The following is a 19,573-nucleotide window of genomic DNA, read 5'->3' as shown; positions in this document are numbered from 1 at the left end:
GTCACTAGTACAGGACAGTTAACCATGTTGGACTGGTCACTAGTACAGGACAGTTAACCATGTTGGACTGGTCACTAGTACAGGACACATTAACCATGTTGGACTGGTCACTAGTACAGGACAGTTAACCATGTTGGACTGGTCACTAGTACAGGACAGTTAACCATGTTGGACTGGTCACTAGTACAGGACAGTTAACCATGTTAGACCACTAGTACAGGACAGTTAACCATGTTGGACCACTAGTACAGGACAGTTAACCATGTTGGACTGGTCACTCGTACAGGACAGTTAACCATGTTAGACTGGTCACTAGTACAGGACAGTTAACCATGTTGGACTGGTCACTAGTACAGGACAGTTAACCATGTTGGACTGGTCACTAGTACAGGACAGTCAACCATGTTGGACTGGTCACTAGTACAGGACAGTTAACCATGTTGGACTGGTCACTAGTACAGGACAGTTAACCATGTTGGACTGGTCACTAGTACAGGACAGTTAACCATGTTAGACTGGTCACTAGTACAGGACAGTTAACCATGTAAATGGTAAATGCATGTGTGTTTCTGTGTGTTTCAGGTACCAGGACATGAGGAGACAGATCGGCTTTGAGATCAGAGACATGTGGTATAATCTAGGTATGTGTGTTTCTGTGTGTTTCAGGTACCAGGACATGAGGAGACAGATCGGCTTTGAGATCAGAGACATGTGGTATAATCTAGGTATGAATCATCTATTTCATGTTCTACATATGTATTCAACTAACGTATGTGACCGCCCGGCTCCATTCGGTGTTTTTTAAAAGTAGCGACTCTGAGCTAGAAAATGGTAGATCAGTAACACTACTGTTGAGGAACAATTGGAAAGTAATTCTGCTTTGGAAGATGATAAACTCGTAACCCCACTTTTGAGAAAATGACCCTTGAATGTTTTGGTACCACTACTGGAGAGCTCTTCTTTCACATGCGAGGCCATTTGCTAAACAGAGTGAGTACCGGCAGTTTAGTAAACAACCAAATATTTCAAGGCTAAAGGCTGGTTTATACTACGTATATCAACATGTCTTTAGACAGTTGTGGCAGTGACATCATGAACATTAAACTTGTCTTTAACGTTATGAAAAAGTATAAACACAAAAACGATGACATCAGCAGCCCGGTGGTCCAGAATAACATAACAGGTGTATTTTAATACCAATAAACACGTTTAAAACTTGATTTATTAAATGTCAATCTAGCAAACCAGGCAACTAAAAAGCAACTTTCTAAACCATTTCCTGTTTGGTATCTCGCGCGCTATCTAGCTAGCTAACGTTAAGTTAGCTGTATAAACGTTAAGTTAGCTGGCTATTTAACGTTACGTTAGCTGGCTATCCAGTTGAAATAATGACCGTATCATATAGCTTTTTTTTTACATTGGATAAAAGTAGAGCCTCAGAGCCACAAAATTGTATATCAACACTGCATTTGAGGAAAAAAATGGCAAACTATTTTTCATTTCAAAGTTGATTAACTTGTAAACTCACTTTTTGAGAAAATTGCCTTTGAATGTTTTGGTATCTAGTGAAGAGCTCCTCTTTGTCTACACCCATTCAGCATCGTTCACACCCTCTTAAGCTTTAGCCCCACCCATCTCCTTTCGATCTCGGAGAGCACACTCAACGGGTGTTGTACACACGTCATGTAACGTTAGCTAACGAGCTGGTCGGATCCTGGGTTACCAGGTTGTTAGTGAAAACAGGAAGGACTAAGGATAGAGAATAGAGGGTTGATCCTGGGTTAACAGGTTGTTAGTGAAAACAGAAAGGACTAAGGATAGAGAATAGAGGGTCGGATCCTGGGTTACCAGGTTGTTAGTGAAAACAGGAAGGACTAAGGATAGAGAATAGAGGGTTGATCCTGGGTTAACAGGTTGTTAGTGAAAACAGGAAGGACTAAGGATAGAGAATAGAGGGTCGGATCCTGGGTTACCAGGCTGTTAGTGAAAACAGGAAGGACTAAGAATAGAGAATAGAGGGTTGATCCTGGGTTAACAGGTTGTTAGTGAAAACAGGAAGGACTAAGGATAGAGAATAGAGGGTCGGATCCTGGGTTACCAGGTTGTTAGTGAAAACAGAAAGGACTAAGAATAGAGAATAGAGGGTTGATCCTGGGTTACCAGGTTGTTAGTGAAAACAGAAAGGACTAAGGATAGAGAATAGAGGGTTGATCCTGGGTTACCAGATTGTTAGTGAAAACAGAAAGGACTAAGGATAGAGAATAGATGGTCGGATCCTGGGGTAATTGGCTTCATGTTGTTGTTGTGGAAGCAGAACTACAGCAGAGACATCACAAAGGAGACAGAGAATGACAAGGTGTTAGTTTGAATAGGCCTGTTCTGTTCCTTCAAATAGGTAATCAGTCTCTGCTTTTCTATTTCTCTCATGCTCTCTCTTTCTTAATTACAACTCTTACCATGATGTCATATTGACTCCCACACCTGTGTTTTCATAATTCAAATAATTCTGGTTTTGGACCTGAGGCTTTTCTCAGGAAAATCACCTCTCATCTTCTGAATGTCAATCAAAACCCTGATGAACATTGAAAAGACACTGGAGGAACGACAAATACATGTTTATGCCCTTGGGGGGCCCCTCTAGTAGTTTCCTCCTGTGGTTTACACCAACATACTGTACCATCTCACCAGATACATGTTTATGCCCTTGGGGGGCCCCTCTAGTAGTTTCCTCCTGTGGTTTACACCAACATACTGTACCATCTCACCAGATACATGTTTATGCCCTTGGGGGGCCCCTCTAGTAGTTTCCTCCTGTGGTTTACACCAAGACAATTTAACAGAGGACCATGCTTTGTATTCCTGCTCTATCTATGGCCTGGTCCCCTTTAAAGGTACCCTCATCTGTTGACCGTTTGTTCATTATTCCCTCATCTGTGTATTCATATCCACGGGTTATATATCATTATATAATATATGTCATTTAGCAGACTCTTTTATCCAAGGTGCGTAATTATTTTGTTGAATGTATGTGTGGGTGTTCCACCCATTATCATGGCCTTGTAAGCCCCGTGCTCTACCATTTGTGGTTAACTTTATTTAACTCGGCACGTCAGTTAAGAACAAATTATTATTTTCAATGACGGCCTAGGAACAGTTGGGTTAACTGCCTTGTTCAAGGGCAGAACGACAGATTTGTACCTTGTCAGCTCGGGGATTCGATCCAGCAACCTTTTGGTTACTGGCCCAATGCTCTAACCCTTTGATTTGTACTTTGTCAGCTCTGGGATTCGATCCAGCAACCTTTTGGTTACTGGCCCAACGCTCTAACCCCTTGATTTGTACTTGGTCAGCTCGGGGATTCGATCCAGCAACCTTTTGGTTACTGGCCCAACGCTCTAACCCTTTGATTTGTACTTTGTCAGCTCGGGGATTCGATCCAGCAACCTTTTGGTTACTGGCCCAACGCTCTAACCCCTTGATTTGTACTTTGTCAGCTCGGGGGATTCGATCCAGCAAACTTTAGGTTACTGGCCCAACGCTCTAACCCCTTGATTTGTACTTTGTCAGCTCGGGGGATTCGATCCAGCAAACTTTAGGTTACTGGCCCAACGCTCTAACCCCTTGATTTGTACTTTGTCAGCTCGGGGATTCGATCCAGCAACCTTTAGGTTACTGGCCCAACGCTCTAACCACCTGCCTCGTCTGTAGGGGCTCAGATATTTGATGAAGTTTTATCTCTCCCCAGGTCCACACAAGATCAAGTTCATCCCAGAGATGGTGGGTCCCATCCTAGAGATGACTCTGGTCCCAGAGATAGAGCTGAGGAAAGCTACCATCCCCATCTTCTTTGACATGATGCAGTGTGAATTCCACTTCACATGCAGCTTCCAAAGGGTCTGTATCAGTCAATCGGTCTGTCCATCAATCAGCCAGTCAGTCTGTCCATCAATCAGCCAGTCAATCAGCCAGTCAGTCTGTCCATCAATCAGCTAGTCCATCAATCAGCCAGTCAGTCTGTCCATCAATCAGCCAGTCAATCAGCCAGTCAGTCTGTCCATCAATCAGCTAGTCCATCAATCAGCCAGTCAATCAGTCAGTCAGTCTGTCCATCAATCAGCCTGTCGATCAATCAGCCAGTCAATCAGCCTGTCAATCAATCAGTCAGTCAATTAGCCAGTCAATCAGCCAGTCAATCAGTCAGTCAGTCTGTCCATCAATTAGCCGATCAGCCAGTCAGTCATTCGGTCAATCAGCCTGTCAATCAGTCAGTCAGTCAGTATATTAATCAATCAGTCAGTCAGTCAGTATATTAATCAATCAGTCAGTCAGTAAGCAATCAGTCAGTCAGTATATTAATCAATCAGTCAGTCAGTATATTAATCAATCAGTCAGTCAGTCAGTCAGTATATTAATCAATCAGTCAGTCAGTATATTAATCAATCAGTCAGTCAGTCAGTATATTAATCAATCAGTCAGTCAGTCAGTATATTAAACAATCAGTCAGTCAGTCAGTATATTAAACAATCAGTCAGTCAGTCAGTATATTAATCAGTCAGTCAGTCAGTCAGTATATTAATCAATCAGTCAGTCAGTATATTAATCAATCAGTCAGTCAGTAAGCAATCAGTCAGTAAGCAATCAGTCAGTCAGTATATTAATCAATCAGTCAGTCAGTATATTAATCAATCAGTCAGTCAGTATATTAATCAATCAGTCAGTCAGTAAGCAATCAGTCAGTAAGCAATCAGTCAGTCAGTATATTAATCAGTCAGTCAGTCAGTCAGTATATTAATCAGTCAGTCAGTCAGTCAGTATATTAATCAATCAGTCAGTCAGTCAGTATATTAATCAATCAGTCAGTCAGTATATTAATCAATCAGTCAGTCAGTATATTAAACAATCAGTCAGTCAGTCAGTATATTAAACAATCAGTCAGTCAGTATATTAATCAATCAGTCAGTCAGTCAGTATATTAAACAATCAGTCAGTCAGTCAGTCAGTCAGTATATTAATCAATCAGTCAGTCAGTCAGTATATTAATCAATCAGTCAGTCAGTATATTAATCAATCAGTCAGTCAGTCAGTATATTAAACAATCAGTCAGTCAGTATATTAATCAGTCAGTCAGTCAGTATATTAAACAATCAGTCAGTCAGTATATTAAACAATCAGTCAGTCAGTATATTAATCAATCAGTCAGTCAGTATATTAATCAGTCAGTCAGTCAGTCAGTATATTAATCAGTCAGTCAGTCAGTCAGTATATTAAACAATCAGTCAGTCAGTCAGTCAGTATATTAAACAATCAGTCAGTCAGTCAGTATATTAATCAATCAGTCAGTCAGTCAGTATATTAATCAGTCAGTCAGTCAGTCAGTATATTAATCAATCAGTCAGTCAGTATATTAATCAATCAGTCAGTCAGTCAGTATATTAAACAATCAGTCAGTCAGTATATTAATCAGTCAGTCAGTCAGTATATGAATCAGTCAGTCAGTCAGTCAGTATATTAAACAATCAGTCAGTCAGTCAGTCAGTATATTAAACAATCAGTCAGTCAGTATATTAATCAATCAGTCAGTCAGTCAGTCAGTATATTAATCAATCAGTCAGTCAGTATATTAATCAATCAGTCAGTCAGTCAGTATATTAAACAATCAGTCAGTCAGTCAGTATATTAATCAGTCAGTCAGTCAGTCAGTATATTAATCAATCAGTCAGTCAGTCAGTCAGTATATTAATCAATCAGTCAGTCAGTCAGTATATTAATCAATCAGTCAGTCAGTCAGTCAGTCAGTATATTAATCAATCAGTCAGTCAGTATATTAATCAGTCAGTCAGTCAGTATATTAATCAGTCAGTATATTAATCAGTCAGTCAGTCAGTCAGTATATTAATCAGTCAGTATATTAATCAGTCAGTATATTAATCAGTCAGTATATTAATCAGTCAGTATATTAATCAGTCAGTATATTAATCAGTCAGTCAGTCAGTATATTAATCAGTCAGTCAGTATATTAATCAGTCAGTCAGTCAGTATATTAATCAATCAGTCAGTCAGTCAGTATATTAATCAGTCAGTCAGTCAGTATATTAATCAATCAGTCAGTCAGTCAGTATATTAATCAGTCAGTCAGTCAGTCAGTATATTAATCAATCAGTCAGTCAGTCAGTCAGTATATTAATCAGTCAGTCAGTCAGTATATTAAACAATCAGTCAGTCAGTATATTAATCAATCAGTCAGTCAGTCAGTCAGTATATTAATCAGTCAGTCAGTCAGTATATTAATCAGTCAGTCAGTCAGTATATTAATCAGTCAGTATATTAATCAGTCAGTATATTAATCAGTCAGTCAGTCAGTCAGTCAGTATATTAATCAGTCAGTCAGTCAGTATATTAATCAGTCAGTCAGTCAGTATATTAATCAATCAGTCAGTCAGTATATTAATCAATCAATCAGTCAGTCAGTCAGTATATTAATCAGTCAGTCAGTCAGTATATTAATCAATCAGTCAGTCAGTCAGTCAGTCAGTATATTAATCAGTCAGTCAGTCAGTCAGTATATTAATCAATCAGTCAGTCAGTATATTAAACAATCAGTCAGTCAGTCAGTCAGTATATTAATCAGTCAGTCAGTCAGTATATTAATCAGTCAGTCAGTCAGTATATTAAACAATCAGTCAGTCAGTATATTAAACAATCAATCAGTCAGTCAGTCAGTATATTAATCAGTCAGTCAGTCAGTCAGTATATTAATCAATCAGTCAGTCAGTCAGTATATTAATCAATCAGTCAGTCAGTATATTAATCAGTCAGTCAGTCAGTCAGTATATTAATCAATCAGTCAGTCAGTCAGTATATTAATCAATCAGTCAGTCAGTCAGTATATTAATCAATCAGTCAGTCAGTCAGTATATTAATCAGTCAGTCAGTCAGTATATTAATCAATCAGTCAGTCAGTCAGTCAGTATATTAATCAATCAGTCAGTCAGTCAGTATATTAATCAATCAGTCAGTCAGTATATTAATCAGTCCGATCTACCAATCAGATGTATTGATAAAGCCCTTTTTACATCAGAAGTTTCTTCAAGAAGGTTTAACAATAACCCCACGTTGACCCCAAAGAGCTGGAACACAGAGGTCAAGGATGGGTGGTAACATCCTCTAAAACCTCACCCTCCCAGGAGACTAACGCAATGTTGCTAAATGTTTCCAGCTCTGAATTAACTCATAATGTAGCGTTGTCAAGCCCATGTACTGCCCTCGTTACGACCAGGTCACATGTCTTCTAGGTACTGCCCTTATTACGACCAGGTCACATGTCTTCTAGGTACTGCCCTTATTACGACCAGGTCACATGTCTTCCAGGTACTGCCCTCATTACGACCAGGTCACATGTCTTCCATGTACTGCCCTCATTACGACCAGGTCACATGTCTTCTAGGTACTGCCCTCGTTACGACCAGGTCACATGTCTTCCATGTACTGCCCTTATTACGACCAGGTCACATGTCTTCCATGTACTGCCCTCGTTACGACCAGGTCACATGACACGCCGTCTTCCATGTACTGCCCTTATTACGACCAGGTCACATGTCTTCCATGTACTGCCCTTATTACGACCAGGTCACATGTCTTCCATGTACTGCCCTTATTACGACCAGGTCACATGTCTTCTAGGTACTGCCCTCGTTACGACCAGGTCACATGTCTTCCATGTACTGCCCTTATTACGACCAGGTCACATGTCTTCCATGTACTGCCCTTGTTACGACCAGGTCACATGTCTTCCATGTACTGCCCTTATTACGACCAGGTCACATGTCTTCCATGTACTGCCCTCGTTACGACCAGGTCACATGTCTTCCATGTACTGCCCTCATTACGACCAGGTCACATGTCTTCCATGTACTGCCCTCATTATGACCAGGTCACATGTCTTCTAGGTACTGCCCTCATTATGACCAGGTCACATGTCTTCCATGTACTGCCCTTATTACGACCAGGTCACATGTCTTCCATGTACTGCCCTCGTTACGACCAGGTCACATGACACGCCGTCTTCCATGTACTGCCCTTATTACGACCAGGTAACATGTCTTCCATGTACTGCCCTCGTTACGACCAGGTCACATGTCTTCCATGTACTGCCCTCATTACGACCAGGTCACATGTCTTCCATGTACTGCCCTCGTTACGACCAGGTCACATGTCTTCCATGTACTGCCCTTATTACGACCAGGTCACATGTCTTCTAGGTACTGCCCTCATTACGACCAGGTCACATGTCTTCCATGTACTGCCCTTATTACGACCAGGTCACATGTCTTCTAGGTACTGCCCTTATTACGACCAGGTCACATGTCTTCCATGTACTGCCCTCATTACGACCAGGTCACATGTCTTCCATGTACTGCCCTCATTACGACCAGGTCACATGTCTTCCATGTACTGCCCTCATTACGACCAGGTCACATGTCTTCCATGTACTGCCCTCGTTACGACCAGGTCACATGTCTTCCATGTACTGCCCTCATTACGACCAGGTCACATGTCTTCCATGTACTGCCCTCATTACGACCAGGTCACATGTCTTCCATGTACTGCCCTTATTACGACCAGGTCACATGTCTTCCATGTACTGCCCTCGTTACGACCAGGTCACATGTCTTCCATGTACTGCCCTCGTTACGACCAGGTCACATGTCTTCCATGTACTGCCCTCATTACGACCAGGTCACATGTCTTCCATGTACTGCCCTCATTACGACCAGGTCACATGTCTTCCATGTACTGCCCTCATTACGACCAGGTCACATGTCTTCCATGTACTGCCCTCGTTACAACCAGGTCACATGTCTTCCATGTACTGCCCTCATTACGACCAGGTCACATATCTTCCATGTACTGCCCTTATTACGACCAGGTCACATGTCTTCCATGTACTGCCCTTATTACGACCAGGTCACATGTCTTCCATGTACTGCCCTTATTACGACCAGGTCACATGTCTTCCATGTACTGCCCTTGTTACGACCAGGTCACATGTCTTCCATGTACTGCCCTTATTACGACCAGGTCACATGTCTTCTAGGTACTGCCCTCGTTACGACCAGGTCACATGTCTTCTAGGTACTGCCCTCATTACGACCAGGTCACATGTCTTCCATGTACTGCCCTCATTACGACCAGGTCACATGTCTTCCATGTACTGCCCTCATTACGACCAGGTCACATGTCTTCTAGGTACTGCCCTCATTACGACCAGGTCACATGTCTTCTAGGTACTGCCCTCATTACGACCAGGTCACATGTCTTCTAGGTACTGCCCTCATTACGACCAGGTCACATGTCTTCCATGTACTGCCCTCATTATGACCAGGTCACATGTCTTCCATGTACTGCCCTTATTACGACCAGGTCACATGTCTTCCATGTACTGCCCTCATTACGACCAGGTCACATGTCTTCTAGGTACTGCCCTCATTACGACCAGGTCACATGTCTTCCATGTACTGCCCTCATTACGACCAGGTCACATGTCTTCCATGTACTGCCCTTATTACGACCAGGTCACATGTCTTCTAGGTACTGCCCTTATTACGACCAGGTCACATGTCTTCTAGGTACTGCCCTCATTACGACCAGGTCACATGTCTTCCATGTACTGCCCTTATTACGACCAGGTCACATGTCTTCCATGTACTGCCCTTATTACGACCAGGTCACATGTCTTCCATGTACTGCCCTCATTACGACCAGGTCACATGTCACGCCGTCTTCCAAAGTTCACCCCCCTCTTTGCCTTACTGATATCCCATTGGTCACATGTGGACCAATCAAACCCCCCTCTTTGCCTTACTGAAAACCCATTGGTCACATGTGTACCAATCAAACCCCCCTCTTTGCCTTACTGATATCCCATTGGTCACATGTGGACCAATCAAACCCCCCTCTTTGCCTTACTGATATCCCATTGGTCACATGTGGACCAATCAAAGCCCCCTCTTTGCCTTACTGATATCCCATTGGTCACATGTGTACCAATGGGATATCACATTGTTTCGTTGGTATTACATTCCCAGTCTAACCCAGTCTCCTGCAGAACTCTCCCAGAACCTCCCAGTCAGTCTCCCAGATCCTCCCAGTCAGTCTCCCATATCCTCCCAGTCAGTCTCCCATATCCTCTCAGTCTGTCTCCCAGATCCTCCCAGTCAGTCTCCCAGATCCTCTCAGTCTGTCTCCCAGATCCTCCCAGTCAGTCTCCCATATCCTCCCAGTCAGTCTCCCATATCCTCTCAGTCTGTCTCCCAGATCCTCCCAGTCAGTCTCCCAGATCCTCTCAGTCAGTCTCCCAGATCCTCCCAGTCAGTCTCCCAGATCCTCCCAGTCAGTCTCCCAGTCTGTCTCCCAGAACCTCCCAGTCAGTCTCCCAGATCCTCCCAGTCTGTCTCCCAGATCCTCCCAGTCTGTCTCCCAGATCCTCCCAGTCTGTCTCCCAGTCAGTCTCCCAGTCTGTCTCCCAGATCCTCCCAGTCAGTCTCCCAGTCAGTCTCCCAGATCCTCCCAGTCTGTCTCCCAGATCCTCCCAGTCTGTCTCCCAGATCCTCCCAGTCTGTCTCCCAGATCCTCCCAGTCTGTCTCCCAGAACCTCCCAGTCTGTCTCCCAGTCAGTCTCCCAGTCTGTCTCCCAGATCCTCCCAGTCAGTCTCCCAGTAAGTCTCCCAGATCCTCCCAGTCAGTCTCCCAGATCCTCCCAGGCTGTCTCCCAGATCCTCCCAGTCAGTCTCCCAGTCTGTCTCCCAGATCCTCCCAGTCAGTCTCCCAGATCCTCCCAGTCAGTCTCCCAGTCAGACTCACAGATCCTCCCAGTCAGTTTCCCTATCCTCTCCCTATAGGCCCTGGTCTAAAGTAGTGCACTACTACCCTATAAACCCTGGTCTAAAGTAGTGCACTATAAAGGGATTAGGGAGCCAGTTGGGACAGTCAGTCTGTTAGAGTTGGGAGTGAAGGGGAGGCCTGGTAATTCAGTTAGTGTCAGTCAGGACTCGACTCTTTGGGAACGACTACATCCTCTTATGTCCCCTCTACACTCAAATAGGATCAATTTCCCTTCATGCATCCCAAATGGCACCCTATTCCCTATATAGTGCACTACTTCTGACCAGGCCCTATATGGAATAGTGCACTATTTTTGATCAGGACCTGTAGTGCACTATATAGGGAATAGGGAGCCATTTGGGCCGTTTACAAATAGATTTCTAGACTGCAGTGTAAAACTTAGCAGAGAGAGAGAGTTGCCTCTCTTCCTCCAGAGCGATCCGTATCTCTTCCTCCAGAGTGATCCGTATCTCTTCCTCCAGAGTGATCCGTATCTCTTCCTCCAGAGCGATCCGTATCTCTTCCTCCAGAGCGATCCGTATCTCTTCCTCCAGAGCGATCCGTATCTCTTCCTCCAGAGCGATCCGTATCTCTTCCTCCAAGAGCGATCCGTATCTCTTCCTCCAAGAGCGATCCGTATCTCTTCCTCCAGAGCGATCCGTCTCTCTTCCTCCAGAGCGAGCCGTCTCTCTTCCTCCAGAGCGAGCCGTCTCTCTTCCTCCAGAGCGAGCCGTCTCTCTTCCTCCAGAGCGAGCCGTCTCTCTTCCTCCAGAGCGATCCGTCTCTCTTCCTCCAGAGCGATCCGTCTCTCTTCCTCCAGAGCGATCCGTCTCTCTTCCTCCAGAGCGATCCGTCTCTCTTCCTCCAGAGCGATCCGTCTCTCTTCCTCCAGAGCGATCCGTCTCTCTTCCTCCAGAGCGATCCGTCTCTCTTCCTCCAGAGCGATCCGTCTCTCTTCCTCCAGAGCGATCCGTCTCTCTTCCTCCAGAGCGATCCGTCTCTCTTCCCCCAGAGCGATCCGTCTCTCTTCCTCCAGAGCGATGTGTCTCTATTCCTCCAGAGCGATGTGTCTCTATTCATCCAGAGCGATGTGTCTCTCTTCCTCCAGAGCGAGCCGTCTCTATTCCTCCAGAGCGATCCTTCTCTCTTCCTCCAGAGCGATGTGTCTCTCTTCCTCCAGAGCGATGTGTCTCTCTTCCTCCAGAGCGAGTTGTCTGTCTTCCTCCAGAGCGATCCGTCTCTCTTCCTCCAGAGCGAGCCGTCTGTCTTCCTCCAGAGCGATCCGTCTGTCTTCCTCCAGAGCGATCCGTCTCTCTTCCTCCAGAGCGAGCCGTCTGTCTTCCTCCAGAGCGATCCGTCTCTCTTCCTCCAGAGCGAGCCGTCTGTCTTCCTCCAGAGCGATGTCTGTCTTCCTCCAGAGCGATCCGTCTCTCCTGACTGACACAACAGCAGCAGCACACAAGCAGGCAGTTCACGTAGGAGCTAACGTCCCACTATAAGTGGATGTGCCCGCTCACCTTCCTTCTGTCGTCTTTCTGGGAAGAAGGGAGTAAAAGAGAGAGAGAGAATATTAGAGGATGTGTCTTCCTGTCATGGTCTTACTCCTCATGCTCCCTGCTCAGCCATAGCCAATCACAGGCAGATAAAGAGAAGTTACTGAGAGTCATCAGACTGATAATGAAGTGATTTAATATGAGCTCACAGTCCACCAGGCTGAAAGAGAGGTGATTAAACCGAGAGGAGAGGTCCTCTCAACCAACAGAGAGAGAGAGAAGAGACAGGGGGTGGAGAGGGAGAGGGGGAGAGACGGGGTGGAGAGAGAGAGAAGAGACAGGGGGTGGAGAGAGAGAGGAGAGGGGGAGAGACAGGGGGTGGAGAGGGAGAGGGGGGAGACGGGGGTGGAGATAGAGAGAAGAGACAGGGGGTGGAGAGAGAGAGAAGAGAGGGGGAGAGAGAGGGGGAAGAAGAGAGGTGAAGGAGAGAAAGAGAAGAGAGAGGGAGGAGAGAGAAGAGGGGGAGGAGAGAGGGGGAGGAGAGAGGGGGAGGAGAGAGGGGGAGGAGAGAGGGGGAATGAGAGAGGGGGAATGAGAGAGAGGGTATAGAGAGGGGGAAGGAGAGAGAGGGTATAGAGAGGGGGAAGGAGAGAGAGGGTATAGAGAGGGGGAAGGAGAGAGAGGGTATAGAGAGGGGGAAGGAGAGAGAGGGTATAGAGAGGGGGAAGGAGAGAGAGGGTATAGAGAGGGGGGAGAGAGGGTATAGAGAGGGGGGGAGAGAGGGTATAGAGAGGGGGGAGAGAGGGTATAGAGAGGGGGGAGAGAGGGTATAGAGAGGGGGGAGAGAGGGTATAGAGAGGGGGGAGAGAGGGTATAGAGGGGGGAGAGAGGGTATAGAGAGGGGGGAGAGGGGGGAGAGAGTATAGAGAGGGGGGGAGAGAGGGTATAGAGAGGGGGGAGAGAGGGTATAGAGAGAGGGTATAGAGAGGGGGAGAGAGGGGTATAGAGAGGGGGGAGAGAGGGTATAGAGAGGGGGAAGGAAGGAGAGAGAGGGTATAGAGAGGGGGAGAGAGGGGGAAGAGAGAGAGGGGAAGAGAGAGAGGGTATAGAGAGGGGGAAGGAGAGAGAGGGTATAGAGAGGGGGGAGAGAGGGGGAAGAGAGAGGGGAATGAGAGAGGGAATGAGAGAGAGGGTATAGAGAGGGGGGGAGAGAGGGTATAGAGAGGGGGGAGAGAGGGTATAGAGAGGGGGGAGAGAGGGTATAGAGAGGGGGAGAGAGGGGTATAGAGAGGGGGGAGAGAGGGTATAGAGAGGGGGAGAGAGAGGGTATAGAGAGGGGGGAGAGAGGGGGGAGAGAGTATAGAGAGGGGGAAGGAGAGAGAGGGTATAGAGAGGGGGAAGGAGAGAGAGGGTATAGAGAGGGGGAAGGAGAGAGAGGGTATAGAGAGGGGGAAGGAGAGAGAGGGTATAGAGAGGGGGAAGGAGAGAGAGGGTATAGAGAGGGGGAAGGAGAGAGGGGGAAGGAGAGAGAGAGAAGAGAGGGGGGGAGAGAGAGGAGAGGGGGAGGAGAGAGAGGAGAGGGGGAAGGAGAGAGAGGGTATAGAGAGGGGGAAGGAGAGAGAGGGGGAAGGAGAGAGAGAGAAGAGAGGGGGAGAGAGAGGGTATAGAGAGGGGGAAGGAGAGAGAGAGAAGAGAGGGGGAGGAGAGAGAGGGTATAGAGAGGGGGAAGGAGAGAGAGAGAAGAGAGGGGGAGGAGAGAGAGGGTATAGAGAGGGGGAAGGAGAGAGAGAGGAGAGAGGGGGGAGGAGAGAGAGGGTATAGAGAGGGGAAGGAGAGAGAGAGGAGAGAGGGGGAGGAGAGAGAGGGTATAGAGAGGGGGAAGGAGAGAGAGAGAAGAGAGGGGAGGAGAGAGAGAGGAGAGAGGGGGAGGAGAGAGAGGGTATAGAGAGGGGGAAGGAGAGAGAGAGAAGAGAGGGGGAGGAGAGAGAGGGTATAGAGAGGGGGAAGGAGAGAGAGAGGAGAGAGGGGGAGGAGAGAGAGGGTATAGAGAGGGGGAAGGAGAGAGAGAGGGAGAGAGGGGGAGAGAGAGAGGGTATAGAGAGGGGGAAGGAGAGAGAGAGAGAGAGAGGGGAGGAGAGAGAGAGGAGAGAGGGGGAGGAGAGAGAGGGTATAGAGAGGGGGAAGGAGAGAGAGAGGAGAGAGGGGGAAGGAGAGAGAGAGAAGAGAGGGGGAGGAGAGAGAGAGGAGAGAGGGGGAGGAGAGGGGGAAGGAGAGAGAGGGTATAGAGAGGGGGAAGGAGAGAGAGAGAAGAGAGGGGAGGAGAGAGAGAGGAGAGAGGGGGAGGAGAGAGAGGGTATAGAGAGGGGGAAGGAGAGAGAGAGGAGAGAGGGGGAGGAGAGAGAGAGAAGAGAGGGGGGAGGAGAGAGAGGGTATAGAGAGGGGGAAGGAGAGAGAGAGAGAGAGAGGGGGAGGAGAGAGAGAGAAGAGAGGGGGAGGAGAGAGAGGGTATAGAGAGGGGGAAGGAGAGAGAGAGGAGAGAGGGGGGGAGGAGAGAGAGGGTATAGAGAGGGGGAAGGAGAGAGAGAGAAGAGAGGGGGGAGAGAGAGAGAGGGTATAGAGAGGGGGAAGGAGAGAGAGAGGGAGAGAGGGGGGAGGAGAGAGAGGGTATAGAGAGGGGGAAGGAGAGAGAGAGAAGAGAGGGGGAGGAGAGAGAGGGTATAGAGAGGGGGAAGGAGAGAGAGAGAAGAGAGGGGAGGAGAGAGAGGGTATAGAGAGGGGGAAGGAGAGAGAGAGAAGAGAGGGGGAGGAGAGGGGGTATCGAGAGGGGGAAGGAGAGAGAGGGGGTATAGAGAGGGGGAAGGAGAGAGAGAGGAGAGAGGGGGAAGAGAGAGGGGAATGAGAGAGGGGGAATGAGAGAGAGGGTATAGAGAGGGGAATGAGAGAGAGGGTATAGAGAGGGGGAAGGAGAGAGAGAGAAGAGAGGGGAGGAGAGAGAGGGTATCGAGAGGGGGAAGGAGAGAGAGGGTATAGAGAGGGGGAAGGAGAGAGAGAGGAGAGAGGGGGAAGAGAGAGGGGGAATGAGAGAGGGGGAATGAGAGAGAGGGTATAGAGAGGGGGAATGAGAGAGAGGGTATAGAGAGGGGGAAGGATAGAGAGGGGAAGGAGAGAGAGGGTATAGAGAGGGGAAGGAGTGAGAGGGTATAGAGAGGGGGAAGGAGAGAGAGAGAGAAGAGAGGGGGAGGAGAGAGAGGGGTATAGAGAGGGGGAAGGAGAGAGAGGGTATAGAGAGGGGGAAGGAGAGTGAGGGTATAGAGAGGGGGAAGGAGAGAGAGGGTATAGAGAGTGGGAAGGAGAGAGAGGGGGAAGGAGAGAGAGAGAGAAGAGGGGGAGGAGAGAGAGAGAAGAGAGAGAGGGTGGGAAAGAGAGAGCGAGGGAGGCAGAAAGAGGGAGACATGATAGAGACTAATGAATAGAAAAATGAGCTGTGCTGATTATGAACGGCTGCTTTCTAATTGCAGTTTGAGAATGAGATCATCACCAAACTGGATCACGAGGTGGAGGGGGGCAGAGGAGACGAGCAGTACAAAGTCCTCTTCCACAAGATGTGAGTGATGCTGTCTGTCTGTCTGTCTGTCTGTCTGTGTCTGCCTGGTCTGTCGGTGTCTGTCTGCCTGGTCTGTCGGTGTCTGTCTGCCTGGTCTGGTCTGTCTGTCTGTCTGTCTGTCTGTCTGTCTGTCTGTCTGTCTGTCTGTCTGTCTGTCTGTCTGTCTGGTCTGTCGGTGTCTGCCTGTCTGTCGGTGTCTGCCTGTCTGTCGGTGTCTGTCTGCCTGGTCTGTCTGTCTGTCTGTCTGTCTGCCTGGTCTGTCGGTGTCTGCCTGGTCTGTCGGTGTCTGTCTGCCTGGTCTGTCTGTCTGCCTGGTCTGGTCTGTCTGTCTGCCTGGTCTGTCTGCCTGGTCTGTCTGTCTGTCTGCCTGGTCTGTCTGCCTGTCTGCCTGCCAGCCTGCCTGTCTGTCTGTCTGTCTGTCTGTCTGTCTGTCTGTCTGCCTGGTCTGTCGGTGTCTGTCTGTCTGCCTGGTCTGTCGGTGTCTGTCTGTCTGCCTGGTCTGTCTGTCTGCCTGGTCTGTCAGTCTGTCTCTATCTGTCTGTCTGTCTGCCTGGTCTGTCTCTGTCTGTCTGTCTGTCTGTCTGTCTGTCTGTCTGTCTGTCTGTCTGTCTGTCTGTCTGTCTGTCTGTCTGTCTGTCTGTCTGTCTGTCTGTCTGTCTGTCTGTCTGTCTGTCTGTCTGTCTGTCTGTCTGTCTGTCTGTCTGTCTGTCTGTCTGTCTGTCTGTCTGTCTGTCTGTCTGTCTGTCTGTCTGTCTGTCTGTCTCAGTTTAATTTAAGGTCATTAGTTTAATATTACACTCACAAAGGTTTTAAAATAAATTGGTGGTAACTGTGGTCGTTGAAAGGTAAAATAAATGTTATATTATTGGCGGTGTGGTAACTGTGGTCGTTGAAAGGTAAAATAAATGTTATATTATTGGCGGTGTGGTAACTGTGGTCGTTGAAAGGTAAAATAAATGTTATATTATTGGCGGTGTGGTAACTGTGGTCGTTGAAAGGTAAAATAAATGTTATATTATTGGCGGTGTGGTAACTGTGGTCGTTGAAAGGTAAAATAAATAAACTGAAATAAATAAACACATATGTTGTATTTACAATGTTGTTCTCATGGCAACGGGTCACAAACAGGAAGTTTATTAATGTTTGATTTGTTTTCAATTTCTTTGTGGATCTGTGTAATCTGAGGGAAATATGTCTCTCTAATATGGTCCTACGTTTGGCAGGAGGTTAGGAAGTGCAGCTCAGTTTCCACCTCATTTTGTGGGCAGTGAGCACATAGCCTGTCTTCTCTTGAGAGCCATGTCTGCCTACGGCGGCCTTTCTCAATAGCAAGGCTATGCTCACTGAGTCTGTACATAATCTAAGCTTTCCTTAATTTTGTGTCAGTCACAGTGGTCAGGTATTCTGCCGCTGTGTCCTCTCTGTTTAGGGTCAGTCACAGTGGTCAGGTATTCTGCCGCTGTGTCCTCTCTGTTTAGGGTCAGTCACAGTGGTCAGGTATTCTGCCGCTGTGTCCTCTCTGTTTAGGGTCAGTCACAGTGGTCAGGTATTCTGCCGCTGTGTACTCTCTGTTTAGGGCCAAATAACATTCTAGTTTACTCTGTTTGTTTGTTCATTCTTTACAATGTGTCAAGTAATTATCTTTTTGTAATTATCTTCTCTCTGCCTCACCTCTCCCCCTCCCCTCTCTCCCCCCTCCTCTCTCTCTCGCCCCTCCCCCTTCACCTCTCTCCCACTCTCCCCTCCCTCCCTCCCCTCACCTGTCTCCCCTCCCCTCTCACCCTCTCTCCCCCTCTCCCCTCTCTCTCCCCTCCTCTCTCCCTCCCCTCCCTCTCTCTCCTCTCTCCCCGCTCCTCTCTCCCCTCTCTCTCCCCTCTCTCCCCCTCCTCTCTCTCTCCCCTCTCTCCCCCTCCCCTCTCTCTCCCCTCTCCCCCTCCCCTCTCTCTCCCCTCTCTCTCTCCCTCTCCTCTCTCCCTCCTCTCTCTCTCCCCCTCCTCTCTCCCTCCCATCTCTCTCTCCCCCTCCTCTCTCTCTCTCCTCTCTCCCCCTCTCTCCCTCTCTCTCCTCTCTCCCTCCCCTCCCCCTCTCTCTCCCTCCCCTCTCTCTCTCCCCCTCCTCTCTCCCTCCCATCTCTCTCTCCCCCCTCTCTCTCTCTCCTCTCTCCCTCCCCTCCCTCTCTCTCCTCTCCCTCCCTCCCTCTCCTCTCTCTCCATCCCCTCCCTCCCTCCCTCTCTCTCCTCTCTCTCCCTCCCCTCCCTCTCTCCCTCTCACTTCTCTCCCCTCCCTCCCCTCCCTCTCTCTCCTCTCTCTCCCTCCCCTCCCTCTCTCCCTCTCACCTCTCTCTCCCTCCCTCCCCCCCTCCCTCTCTCTCCTCTCTCTCCCTCCCTCCCTCTCTCCCTCTCACCTCTCTCCCCTCCCTCCCCTCCCTCTCTCTCCTCTCTCTCCCTCCCTCCCTCTCTCCTCTCTCCCCCTCCTCTCTCTCCTCTCCCCCCTCTCTCTCCCCTCCCTCTCTCTCCCCTCCTCCCTCCCCAGTCTGTTGGAACACTGCAGGAAACACAAGTACCTGTCTAAGAGTGGGGAGAGCTTTGTGAACCTGGTGGTTCGTCTGTTGGAGAGGCTCCTGGACTACAGGACCATCATGCACGACGAGAACAAGGAGAACCGGATGAGCTGCACCGTCAACGTGCTGGTAGGAGAGACACACACTGTTCTGTCCTGTTCCGTTGTGGACAGATGTCTGGCTGCGTCCTGCTGCGTTGCCTAGTAACACTGTTCTATGTTCTGATCCGTTGTGGACAGATTGTGAAGCGTCCTGCTGCGTTGCCTAGTAACCTGTCTTATTGTGAAGCGTCCTGCTGCGTTGCCTAGTAACCTGTCTTATTGTGAAGCGTCCTGCTGCGTAGCCTAGTAACCTGTCTTATTGTGAAGGACACTTTACTGTCCAACAGTTGGAAAGACATTTCAGATGTATAAACACCAGCTGCATAACATTCATGATTTGGTATTGTTGTGATTTGTTGTTTGTAATTTCACTGTCGTAGTTGAAGCATTTCAGTTTTGTTCATAAACTATTTCAATGTTTTCATCCTCAGAACTTCTACAAGGAGATAGAGAGAGAGGAGATGTACATCAGGTAGGAAGAGGTCTTCATCATCATCTTCCACAAATACACTTTTCTGTTCTATGGTACTCAGTACCTCTGTGAAGTCACGGCCAGGTGTTTTTGGGTCAGTGCCTCTGTGAAGTCAAGGCTAGGTGGTTCTGTACTCAGTGCCTCTGTGAAGTCAAGGCCAGGTGTTTCTGTACTCAGTGCCTCTGTGAAGTCAAGGCCAGGTGTTTCTGTACTCAGTGCCTCTGTGAAGTCAAGGCCAGGTGTTTCTGTACTCAGTGCCTCTGTGAAGTCAAGGCCAGGTGTTTTGGGGCTCAGTGCCTCTGTGAAGTCAAGGCCAGGTGTTTCTGTACTCAGTGCCTCTGTGAAGTCAAGACCAGGTGTTTCTGTACTCAGTGCCTCTGTGAAGTCAAGGCCAGGTGTTTCTGTACTCAGTGCCTCTGTGAAGTCAAGGCCAGGTGTTTTGGGGCTCAGTGCCTCTGTGAA

General features: G+C 48.0%; 1 protein-coding gene across 1 annotated transcript in view; it reads left to right on the top strand.

Annotated features, from left to right (window-relative positions):
• Positions 1-582: 582 nt before the first annotated feature.
• Positions 583-19,573, top strand: part of LOC124024497 (dedicator of cytokinesis protein 1-like) — a gene marked incomplete at both ends in the record, with an annotated part of 70,150 nt that continues 51,159 nt past the window's right edge. The window contains 5 exons of the mRNA XM_046338415.1: positions 583-725; positions 3,746-3,894; positions 15,893-15,978; positions 18,511-18,667; positions 19,071-19,111. Coding sequence (XP_046194371.1) covers positions 583-725; positions 3,746-3,894; positions 15,893-15,978; positions 18,511-18,667; positions 19,071-19,111 — 576 coding nt within the window. The remainder of the gene's footprint in view (positions 726-3,745; positions 3,895-15,892; positions 15,979-18,510; positions 18,668-19,070; positions 19,112-19,573) is intronic.

This window comes from Oncorhynchus gorbuscha, unplaced genomic scaffold (assembly GCF_021184085.1).
Source record: "Oncorhynchus gorbuscha isolate QuinsamMale2020 ecotype Even-year unplaced genomic scaffold, OgorEven_v1.0 Un_scaffold_1885, whole genome shotgun sequence".
Classification (NCBI taxonomy): domain Eukaryota; kingdom Metazoa; phylum Chordata; class Actinopteri; order Salmoniformes; family Salmonidae; genus Oncorhynchus; species Oncorhynchus gorbuscha.
Note: the sequence above shows the minus strand (reverse complement) of the source record. Positions and strands in the feature narration are given on the sequence as shown.